The sequence below is a fragment of the Scardinius erythrophthalmus genome, assembly GCF_964197995.2.
Source record: "Scardinius erythrophthalmus genome assembly, chromosome: 14".
Classification (NCBI taxonomy): Eukaryota; Metazoa; Chordata; class Actinopteri; order Cypriniformes; family Leuciscidae; genus Scardinius; species Scardinius erythrophthalmus.
This window is the reverse complement of record NC_138234.1, coordinates 26,607,553-26,620,135: the sequence shown is the minus strand read 5'-3', so window position 1 is coordinate 26,620,135 and position 12,583 is coordinate 26,607,553. Positions and strand designations below refer to the sequence as shown.

Below are 12,583 nucleotides of genomic sequence, written 5' to 3'. Positions count from 1 at the left end.
GCATATCCATAAGTGGACACAACATCCCTTGTGTCATGTAGCGTGTTGCCGAGAGGCTTGAGAGAAGCTTAGGAAGGCTCAGTTTAAAGGAGTGGTTTTCAAAACCACTCCTTTAAACAGGTTGTGGTTTATATATATATATACAAGGCAGGATGGATCCATGCTTTCATGTAGTTTACGCCAAATCTGACCCTACCGTCCGAGACTCATCAGACCAGGCAACATTTTCTAATCTTCTATTGTCCAGTTTTGGGGAGCCCGTGTGAATTGTAGCCTCAGTTTCCAGTTCTTATCTGACAGGGGTGTCACCGGTGTGTGTTCTGCTGCTGTAGCCCGTCTGCTTCAAGGTTTGACATGTTGTGTGTTCAGAGATGCTCTTCTGCAGACCTCGGTTGTAACAAGTGCTTATTTCAGTTACTGTTCCCTTTCTATCAGCTGGAACCAGTCTGGTCATTCTCCTCTGAACTCTGGCTCCAACAAGGCCTTTTCTCTTTTTCGAACCATTCTCTGTAAACCCTAGGGTTGGGCGTGAAAATCCCAGTAGATCAGCAGTTTCTGAAATACTCAGAAGTTTGATTACCAATATTCTTCAAAATATCTTCTTTTGTGTTCAGAAACTCATACAGGTTTGGAACAACATGAAGGTGAGTAAATGATGACAAAAGTTTCATTTTTGGGTGAAATATCCTTTAAATTTGTATCTCTGTTGACCTTTGAGTTTTTCTGAAATATAAGACATTCTTATCGAACTTTAGCTTTTTATATTTACTGTATGTCAGAGAAAAACATCATACTGTAACATTCTTACTTGTGATGCAGGGAGGAGATCCAGTCACATGATTAAGTCAAATTTTATTTCTTAACAGCAGACAATCAAAAAATAAATGAAGAGTAAAATTAATTCATCCATAATCAATTAAAAGGATTAAAAGTTGAATAAAGAAACATCACTTCTAATATTTCTAAGTAAAATTTGATTAAAACGAGTATAATATTCTTAGCCTAAAGATAATTAAAGTTGGTTGAGAGATCTCTCTTTGAAAAGACAGGTTGCAAATGAGCAAGGTCTGATTCCAAAGGATAGACTGTCCTACAGAAATTGATCTCCATATTATGTTGCTTATCAGAACAGAGCTAAGTTCCTCTTTTCATAGTATAGTGCATCGAAACAGACATAAACATATCTAGTTTTCATTTTTTCACACTCTGAGGTGTTAGCCCATACACTGCAAGATGTTTAGCTAAGATAACATTCGTTTAACACTTTATTTTGAGACATTCGAGCATTTGTGTTCTGTCTATCGGAAACTTATAGACTTTTGCCCTCATCTAAACATCAAGTACAAAAGTTCACCCTTAGTCAATCAGCTATATTTGAGGCATAAAGATTAATAAAAGAAAAGTATTAAACATACATTTCAAATTATAATAATGGTAAACCCATCAAAATAATAGTAATGAGAAACACATCAACATTATTTGTTAAAATATGATTAAATGACACTTAAGGTCTATAATGATTAAATGATAAAACATAAGCAATACATATATATTTTTTATTTTCCAGATTCATCACTAAGATTTATGCTGTTGGTTACTGAATGCAGCATAAATGTTTCTTTGTATGATTTCCCATAATCCTGTGCCTATAGAAAATAAAGAAAATGGCATCTGATGATGCATTTGAAATTATTATATAAATGTGTGTTTCCTTAAACTTAAGATTCTCAAAGTTATTTCAGGAGAAATAATTAAAAAATATTTGCCTATAATTTATGCAGTTCTGTAATATTAATAAATATTTTTTTGTTTTGTCTTTTTAGATTTTTATTTAATATTACTTAAAAACAGAAAATAATAAAACTCAAGGTTTAATTAATTTACACGGATTAATCATGTATTATAAAGGCTAATACTGACTTCCTGAGCTGAGTTTGACAGTAAACATTTACTGAAGCGTAAGCATCTCCTTTTTGTGTGTGTGTGTCAGTAAGAAAAGGGAAGGACATAAGATCAGCAGAGTCTTCTAAGATCAGCACAGCTTCTAAAACAGACAACTAACATCAGAGAACAACAACAACATTTAATGTAGGTAAATCTAATCTTTAATTGCATTTAAACATTACATTAAATGTCATTTTAAACATGATTTTCTGAAGTGTGTTACTGTATTCATGATTCTGACTGTAAAGTCAAACTCAGTGAGTGTTTTATTTTTCTCAGGACGAGCAGCTCTGTGTTTCATTGAACATCTGAATGTACAGAAAGTGAAGAACATGAACTCCAGACTCTTACCTGTGATCCTGCTGCTGCTGCACAATACAGGTTTGAGAATTATTGTGTCTTATTTTCCTCTCTCATGTTTTAATTAAAATGTGGCTCTAATTATCTTTCACATGTTCCAAAAGTGATTGTTTTGATTTTAACTTAATGTCCAGTAGGTCTGAATGTTAGAATAGTTTAACTTTCCTCACTGTTCACCAATGTCAGTGTATTTAAAGGGGACATATCATGCTAAATGCACTTTTTTTAGCCCTTAAATGCATTTTGTTGTATATTTGGAGTGTTTAGAAGTACAGAAAAGATGAAATTATTCTCTTCAGGTGCTTCGTTGATATTATTATATTCTGTTTTGATCATATTTTTCAACCTGTTCCGATTTTTCTGTTATCTATGACGTTTTTTGAACTATAACGTCACAGTATTTGCAGCGGAACTGCCAAATAAGGACATTGACTTCCGGCCCAACACTTCGAGCAATCCGCCATTATTATTTCTCGCTGCAATTTTGTAGTCCAAGCTAAAGGATGCAGAAGTTACGAGAGGGTAAGTTAAAATGTTCGGTTGTTGGATGTAGTAACCCACACGCTTTATTACACCGTCTAATGTAGATGCGCGCGCGCGCGCTCACTCTCTCTCTTCAGAGAGGCAAAAGTGTAAACAAGACATCACCGTCTCCAAACTAGACGCTGTCTTGCTCTCTCTCCCTCGCACATATTAATCAAAATAAATCGACACGGTGGTAAAAGGTCGGAAGACCAAAGTTTCATGTGTAACAGTTAAATACAGTAACGTTAACACACCATTGCGATACATCCATATGAAGACGTTGTTCTGCAGGTTCGTCGTCTTCATTTTTATCTCGCTCCGGCTCGAACATGTAAGGCTGGCTGGACAAGTCTTCCGTTGTTGACATTTTGTTAATAACGTGTGAATAAAAAGTTTATGTGCCGCTAGATAATCCTATCTCTGCTATCAGACTACAAAAATGGCCGAACGGGGTGGAGTTGAACCTCTGCAACCTGGAGAGGGGGCGGGGTATGAAGTGTCTCAATTTTATTTAAAGAGACCGCACCAAAACGAGTTGATCTCAGACGCACATCAGAAAAGGGGTAGAAAAGGGGCTTGTGGAGCTATAATAATGAGGAATTCAGACCCAAGCATTGCAGTTTCGCTTTATATAGACTACAAATGTATGATTTATATGTAAAAAGGAACAATTTAAAAGCATGATATGTCTCCTTTAAAAAAAATACTTTTTTGAGTATATTTAAATTTGAACTAAATTGATCATCATGGTTGTGTGTGTGTGAGCAGCAGAGTCTGGATTGTAACAATTGAGGATCTCTCCTCTGTCTGTATGTAAACTTAATCTCAGTAATGAAATGTTTTCTTGTTCAGGCTTCGTAACATTGGACCGCCTCTCTGTGTCCTGTAGACAACAGAATATTTGTGCAGTGAAGGGGTTTCAGGAGACACTGAAATGTTTTTACTACAGCATCAACATCAAAACTGTGTTCTGGTTCAGCCAGAAACAAAGTTCAAACTGGAGAAAGAGTGATGAACCTGAAGATTTGACTTTAGACTCGGACTACTCAGGACGGGTGAAGCAGGAGTTCATAAACAGTGGTTTAACACTCACAATATCAGACCTGAGAGAGAGAGACTCTGGAGAATATCAGCTCATGTTCATCATGAAGGATGGAGTTAAACGTCTCAGCTCAGCCGCCGTCAATCTAACAGTCACAGGTGAAACTGAGTCTAGATTCTGGTCACTTCAGCTGTTTTCATTTGTCATGTGATGAAATTTTTCTTATTTTTTACTTTAATTTAGAGCTGCAAGTGAGAATAAATCCTGCACCTACAGGCCAGAGAGATCAGAGAGTAAATCTGACCTGTGACTCTTCCTGCACCTCTGGAGTTTGGTATAATTACTGGATGAAGGATGGACAGTATTTCACATATACAGAGTCTCGCAACATGCGTGTGTCACCCAGCACAGATGCTGGCAGATATTCCTGTTCTTTTGATAGTAACCGTAAACATCCCTCCTCTTCTGTGTGTGAGTGTCAAATAATACACAAAATGGTACTGTTTGTTCATCTATGTGTATATTTAAACATGTTTTAAAGTAAGTGTGAGTTTTACATGTTAATCTGTGTCTCTTTCAGGTATTTCTAAGACTGGCTGCTGGGATGTGTCTTACTCCTCTAGAAGAGTCTGTGCTTTGATGGGCTCAACAGTAGATATTTCCAACACATACTCACATCCCTCTGGTTATACTGTAAATAAAACATTCTGGCATTACGTTCTTTCTGGTGACCTCAAGGATCTGCGTGAGGAGCATCAGTTCGCTGGTCGTGTGGAGTATGAGGGAAACACACTGAGAATCAAAGAGCTCAAGATGAACGACTCTGGAGAATATAAATTCAGGATCATCACTGACAGGACAGGAGGAACATACTCTGGATCACCTGGAGTCATTCTTACTGTTACAGGTAACTGATCATGATGGATTTGGTAACATCTTAATGAGAAGATTCACAGACAATTTACTGCCATCAAGAATATTACTACATTTTATAAAGTTTTTGTTTTCCATATCAGTCAAAATCAATGTTAAGCCCAACTTGAAATACTTCAACTCTGTTTTTCAGATACACAGGTGATAAGCAGCCCAAACATGATATCAGAGGGACAAGAAGTGATATTAAGCTGTTCAACTAAATGCACTCTGAACAACAATCATACTTACATCTGGTACAAGAACGGACGGCAGGTAACGGATGGATTCACTAAAGCCAACAAGCTGTACCTGGACTCAGTCAGCAATGAAGAGCTTCAAGAGTATTCCTGTGCTGTAGAAGGTGACACATCTCTCATGATACATGTGCTTTAGTCTGAAATGATTGTTTCTCTGATAGTCATGATTCACTTCTTTGTGTTGTGAAGATCAAGTGGACAGCACAGCATTCAGCCATTATACCGTCATTCTGCTGGTGTTTTTACCTCAGTTTCTCTTTATAGCGGCTCTGTGGATGTGGTGAGTAAAACATCCAGTGAAATTCACAATTTAATGATGAACAGTGAATACAATTAAATTAATTCAGATTATAAGAATGTAAATTATGATTCACCAGGTTTTTCATCAGAATGCATCTAATCTCAAAGCCAAACTGAAAATGAAAGTGAAGGTGAGAAATGATGTAATGTATACAAAAGTATACATGTATACAAAAGAAAATATAGAGAATCTGCTATAAGACATGTATTGATAAACACACTAAATGTATTTAATGTCTTTCTATTTGTCTGTCTCAGAATCTGATGTTCCACATCTGTTCATCTGCTGTCTGTCCATCAGAGCTGGTGGAGTGATGATGTCATTGTGTTCTTCCATTGTGAGATCATCACCTAGCAACAGTCAGAACTGTCAGCAGTGATACAGTGATGTCATATATAGTGACTTATCAATGACTGAGCAGTCTTCATAATCAAACAAAACTATAGTACAGGTTTTAGTCATCCATTTCTTTCTTCCTTTTTCTAAATGTAAGAAGTTCTTTCAATAAAAAAAAAAAAAAAAAAAAAATCTATAAAGGTTGTATTTATTGATACTTCCTAATGATGAGTCATAGCGTTTGTGGTCTGTTTATCTTTATCTTATGATTACTTTATTCTTGTATTAGTGTGCACTTTCATTTTATATTTCAATAGAAGAACTGTAACCACAGTAATGATGCCTGTTATTGTGGGAAATAATTTAACAAGTAGTCAAAAGCTGGTGATGAGGATTAAGAACAATGCAGCTCAAAGACTTCATTGCCTCCATGATCAACTTTGCTTAACTGTGAAGACATTGCCACCTTCTGGTCGAGTTGAGGACCCTGCAGGGCTTTAGTGCATTGAAACATTTACTGTATAAGTATCATGAATAGGCTACCATGTTCTTAGAGTATCTTAGCAGTTTGGAGACACCAACATCTAGTGAACTGCTTTATATGTGCTATATGTTTAAGTTCTTCAGAACTTGTCTGTCACTTTCATCTTGGTGTGTCTGGGTATCAACTGTTCAATATCCAACATTCTTCAAAATATCTTCTTTTGTGTTCAGAAACTCATAAAGGTTTGGAACAACATGAAAGTGAGTAAATGATGACAAAATTTTTCATTTTTGGGTGAAATATCCTTTAAATTTGTGTCTCTGTTGACCTTTGAGTTTTTCTGCAGCTGAAATATAAGACATTCTTATCGAACTTTAGCTTTTTATATTTACTGTATGTCAGAGAAAAACATCATACTGTAACATTCTGTCTTGTGATGCAGGGAGGAGATCCAGTCACATGATGTAATAAATGATAATCAAATAATAAATGAAGAGTAAAATTAATTCATCCATAATTAATTAAAAGGATTAAAAGTTGAATAAAGAAACATAAAATGAACAGTTAAAATCACTTCTAATATTTCTAAGTAAAATTTGATTAAAACGAGTATAATATTCTTAGCCTAAAGATAATTAAAGTTGGTTGAGAGATCTCTCTTTGAAAAGACAGGTTGCAAATGAGCAAGGTCTGATTCCAAAGGATAGACTGTCCTACAGATATTGATCTCCCTATTATACAGTTGCTTATCAGAACAGAGCTAAGTTCCTCTTTTCATAGTATAGTGCATGGAAGCAGACACAAACTTATCTAGTTTTCTTGTTTCGCACTCTGAGGTGTTAGCCCATACACTGCAAGATGTTTAGCTAAGATCAGAGCCATAGAGAGAAAGAGTTGCGACACTCTTTGATGTCGCCGCTATGGCTGTCACGTGGTTCATGTAAGCCCCAATAGTTCTAAAACATACGCTGGCTGTCATGTTCTTCTATGGGACAGACAGCAGCGATTGCATTATTGAACGGTAAATATAAAATAAAACACACACCCAAGTACTTTTTCAGCTGTTATTGCATTATTGCATTTTGTTAATGTCAGTTTTGCATTTGGAGATAAGTTTTAGGTTATATTTTTGGAGGGAAAAGCTTAGTGTTCATGTTCGCATGGGTAGTAGCACTGGCTTTAGCGGCTCTAACTTAACTTGGTAACACTTTATATTACGACCCGCAAACAACTGCGTAAGTAAACCGAAATTACGGTGTAGCCTACGTTTCTGTAATTATAGTGTACTTCCGTGTAGGTATAAGGGAACAATATGCAGGGCCGGTGCTAGCCATTTGGGTGCCCTAGGCACAAATGCTTGGTGGTACCCCCCTCCCCTCCCCCTACACGTTAATTTAGTTGGCGGATCTATATATTGGGATTGACAACATGTATTAGGCTACATCTCATTAAACGTCAAATTAAACCCCATGTAACCTACTATTTAAATCGATTGCTGTACATCGTAATGTTATTTGCGTCCATCGTCATTGAATTTTGAAATCAGATAGAGCCGGCCAGAGCGCTGCATAATAAGTAGCCATGCCGGCTTATTCAGTGGAAATACACACCGACAATGACACGCCCCTACTGCGTGCTAGAATCTCCGAAAAACAAGCCGATTTCAAAATCAAAATGTACGCTTTTAAATATACCAATACTGCTATCTCAAACATGCAGAGGCTTCTTCGTGATCTCAACTAACAGATTCTGCAAAAAAACGAAAATCACACACAAAAAAAAAAAAAACGCTTCTTTTTTTTCACGACCCAGATTTTTTGGTGCCCCCCCAAGCACTTGGTGCCCTACGCGCAGCGCGTGATGTGCGTGTGCGGAGCGCCGGCCCTGCTTATACCTACAAGGAGGTACACTATAATTACAGAAACGTACACCGTAATTTCGGTTTACTTACGAAGTTCTTTGCAGGTTGTATATCTGCTTGTTACCGCTTTATTACCCAAAACTTAACATATCGTTCCCTTATACCTACACGGAAGTACACTATAATTACAGAAACGTACACCGTAATTTCGGTTTACTTACGCAGTTGTTTGCGGGTCGTAATATAAAGTGTTACCCTTAACTTTTCCATATCATTCATCTGATGATGGACGTCTCATGATATTTATTTTAGCACAACTGGGCTGTATTAGGCTACTGATTCCCGTGATTTTGCTTATAAATTTTGATTCAGCCATTAGCCTACCTTCGTGATCACGCAAAGAGGTCTGCCGTGGCGGTCCGTTCAGAGTTCGCTTAAATATTTTTTATTAAACAATGAATGTGTGCTTGTGTGGGTGTGTGTGAACAAGAAAAACAAAAACCAGGGGCAGGTGATCCACAGGACTGGTGATCCCATAACAATCCTAGAGGTCCAGCATTGTTCTCACAAGCCGCTTCACTCAAGACAATAAAACATAATGAAAAGTTAGTATATCCCAAAAAATTAAATTAAATAAAAGTTGCTATAAAGGTGGTAGTGATTCATTACCGAACTCTTACTGTCACAGCTGACGAAGTCACACTAGCTAGCAGGCAGTGCTTGAAAATTGGTTGAAACAACCAACATAAAATATAAATAATTACGCTGTGAATATACAAATGAAGACCAGTATAAGCATCGCAAAGGGCCTCTGATACAACATAGACAGCTGACAAATCAAAAGAGGTCGATATTTCAGCAACTTTCGAGCATTTGTGTTCTGTCTATCGGAAACTTATAGACTTTTGCCCTCATCTAAACATCAAGTACAAAAGTTCACCCTTAGTCAATCAGCTATATTTGAGGCATAAAGATTAATAAAAGAAAAGTATTAAACATACATTTCAAATTATAATAATGGTAAACCCATCAAAATGATAGTAATGAGAAACACATCAACATGATTTGTTAAAATATGACTGATTACATTTGATTAAATGACACTTAAGATCTATAATGATTTATTAATAAAACATAAACAAATGATAAAACATAAGCAATAAATATATTTTTTTAGTTTCCCGATTCATCACTAAGATTCATGCTGTTGGTTATTGAATGCAGCATAAATGTTTCTTTGTATGATTTCCCATAATCCTGTGCCTATAAAAAATAAAGAAAATGGCATCTTATGATGCATTTGAAATTTTTATATAAATGTGTGTTCCTTAAACTTAAGATTCCCAAAGTTATTTCAGGAGAAATAATTAAATAATATTGCCTATAATTTATGCGGTTCTGTAATATTTTTTAATATTTTTTATTTTGTCTATTTAGATTTTTATTTACAGTTTTTCTCGATTGCTTAAACATTTCTTGAAACTATGCCTCGTATTCTCAAAACAGTAAACACAAATCCATAACATCTCACCCAGTTCCCCAAACATCCTATTTTCAGGTCAAAATGAAGCTTTACTCTCAAAACCATTCACTCTTGCTGAAAAACGTCTCGGTTACGTATGGTAACCCTCGTTCCCTGAGTCCAGGGAACGGAGACGCCTCGTCGGGGGAGTTCCTCCGACGAATTGGGATCACGCTAGGGAGACCAATTGCCTTCGAGTGAATTAAAACGAGCCAATGAACATTGGTATGCAACATTTGCATTCTGCAGCCCGCCTACTAGTGCGGGTATAAAGGCGGAAGCAAGCGCATACACAAATGCTTTTCGCTGAGGAGCCAGACGGTGTCCAGTCCTCCGCGAAGGTACAGCAGCATGGCGACGGGACGAGGCGTCTCCGTTCCCTGGACTCAGGGAACGAGGGTTACCATACGTAACCGAGACGTTCCCTTTCGTCATCAGGGAACTCCGACGCCTCGTCGGGGGAGTTCCCCTAACGAATTGGGATCCCTACCAAAACGCCATGGTGCTGGCCCCTTCCAGCGCCCAGCTAAGCTACAGCCCTGCAGCAGTTTCCAGAAATTTTGCGGGAGCTAGCTAGGGAATCACACTGCTGTTCTGCAAGACCCAATCAGTGGATATTGGATAACACTGGGAAAGCGTGCCCGTCCCCAAGGAAAATAATAATGGGGGGGAACGCTGCGGAAGCTGAGGCAGCCTAGAGGAAGGCCCTCAAATACACACATGTACTAACCATGCAGGGTAGTGAAACATATGGCAGTCCTCGAAGGTAGTCCCAGTCCGGAGGAGTGACGAGCGTACTCAACAGGGACGACAGAATGAGTCTGTCAAGGGGAAGACACGGCTGAACTGCACGTGGCAATCATGGGACGCCGCAGGGACCACTGGAAAAGGCACCCAGTCTACTAGCAACTCCTTACTGAAGGTAGCAGACCTGGTGCCGGGCGGTCCGCAACACCTGGCACCGGAGGGGGTGATGGAGGAACTCACGAGGTTAGCCGTTTTTTGGGTAACCAAACGGAGCAAAAAGACGCATGTATCCACTCACGGAATGGCGTCGCAAGCCGACACACTTATTCCCTCTAATTACTGGCCGTAGCAAGTACTCGGGAGGAAACAGGTTCCACACGTAGGCTATAAAACCTAGCGAACGTGTTCGGTGTCGCCCAGCCCGCAGCTCTACAAATGTCTGTTAGCGAAACGCCTTGTGCCAGAGCCCAGGAAGCGGCAACACTCCTAGTGGAGTGAGCCCGCAACCTGGGTGGGCAGGGCTCACCCTGGGACTCATAAGCCCTGGTGATAGCATCCGCTAGCCTGTGGGCTAACCTCTGCTTGGAGACAGCCTTCCCCTTCTGCTGGCCTCCATAACAAACAAGGAGCTGATCTGAGGTCCTGAATTTTTGCGTTCTGTCTATATAAACCCGGAGGGCCCAGACGGGACAGAGAAAAGCTAGGGCTGGGTCTGCCTCTTCCTGGGGCAGCGCTTGCAGGTTCACTACCTGGTCCGCGAAGGGAGTGGTAGGAACCTTGGGCACATATCCAAGCCGGGGTCTCAATATAACATGAGAAAGGCCAGACCCGAACTCTAGGCACGATTCGTCGACCGAAAAAGCCTGCAGATCCCCTACCCTCTTGAAGGAAGCCAATGCTAACAGGAGCGCTGTCTTAATGGACAGGATATTAAGCTCAACTGTCGTCAAAGGCTCAAAAGGAGGACTTTGGAGCGCTCTAAGCACTAAAGTTAAGTCCCAAGAGGGTACAGGGTGCAAATCGCGAGGTGGATTTAGCCTCCTAGCACCCTTGAGGAATCTGATGACCAGGTCGTGCTTCCCCACGGACTTACCGTCAACTACATCGTGATGTGCGGCTATTGCGGCAACATACACTTTGAGAGTGGAGGGAGACAGCCTTCGCTCCAACCCCTCTTGTAGGAAGGAGAGCACGACTCTGACCAGGCAAGTTCGTGGGTTCTCCCGTGGGAAGAATACCAGCCGACGAACAGGTTCCACTTCAGAGCGTAGAGGCGCCTCGTAGAGGGGGCTCTAGCTGAAGAGATGGTATCTACCACTGCCTGTGGCAGGCCATCTAGAACCTCCGCGTCCCGTCCAGGGACCAGACATGGAGTTTCCAAAGGTCTGGACACGGGTGCACTAGGGTGCCCCTTCTCTGAGAAAGTAGGTCCCTCCTCAGAGGAATCGGCCAAGGAGGGGCTGTCGCGAGGAGCATGAGTTCTGGGAACCAAGTCCGGGTTGGCCAAGGAGGGGCCACCAAAAGGACCTGCTCCTCGTCCTCCCTGACCTTGCACAGGGTCTGTGCAAGAAGGCTCACTGGGGGAAACGCATATTTGCGTAAGTCCCGGGGCCAGCTGTGTGCCAGGGCATCCGTGCCGAGAGTTCCTTCGGTCAGGAAGTAATACCACTGGCAATGTGTCGTGTCCGGAGAGGCAAACAGGTCTACCTGTGCGGCTCCGAAGATTCGCCAAATCAGCTGGACCACCTGGGGATGGAGTCGCCATTCTCCCGGAAGGGGAGGCTGACGTGAAAGCTCGTCGGCCACATGATTGAACTCCCCAGGGACATGAACGGCACGAAGCGACCTCAGATGCTTCTGACTCCATAAGAGGAGGTGGGAGGCGAGTCGCGACATACGACGGGAGCGTAGACCACCTTGTCGGTTGATGTACGCAACGGTCGCAGTGCTGTCCGTACGGACCAGTACGTGCTTGTGTTTGAGAAGCCCTTGAGGTGACACAAGGCTAAGCGTACTGCTTGCAACTCTAGGCAGTTGATGTTCCAATGCAGTTGGGGCCCTTTATTTTTTTTTTCACAGACCCAAGACTGCATGCCCTTTGTACGTGGCTTTGTACGAGCCCTTGGCAGAAGCATCTGTGAATACCACAGCATGCCTGGAAACCTGGACTAGGGGCACTCCGGCCCGTAGAAACACAGGATCCGACCAAGGGGTGAAGGTTTGGCGACAGTGCGGGGTGACTTTGACCCGGAACGTGCCGCTCTGCCACGCCCACCTCGGGACTCGATC

At 40.8% G+C, this 12,583-nt stretch overlaps 1 protein-coding gene across 1 annotated transcript; it reads left to right on the top strand.

Moving 5' to 3' along the window:
* The first annotated feature begins 1,930 nt into the window (after positions 1-1,930).
* Positions 1,931-5,847, top strand: LOC308701416 (sialoadhesin). Its single transcript, XM_081383697.1, has 9 exons — positions 1,931-2,088; positions 2,224-2,325; positions 3,682-4,029; positions 4,115-4,342; positions 4,452-4,778; positions 4,938-5,147; positions 5,233-5,323; positions 5,421-5,474; positions 5,602-5,847. Exons 2-8 carry the CDS (start codon positions 2,277-2,279, stop codon positions 5,458-5,460), a joined length of 1,293 nt encoding a protein of 430 aa, XP_081239823.1. The 5' UTR covers positions 1,931-2,088; positions 2,224-2,276; the 3' UTR covers positions 5,461-5,474; positions 5,602-5,847.
* Positions 5,848-12,583: the final 6,736 nt, after the last annotated feature.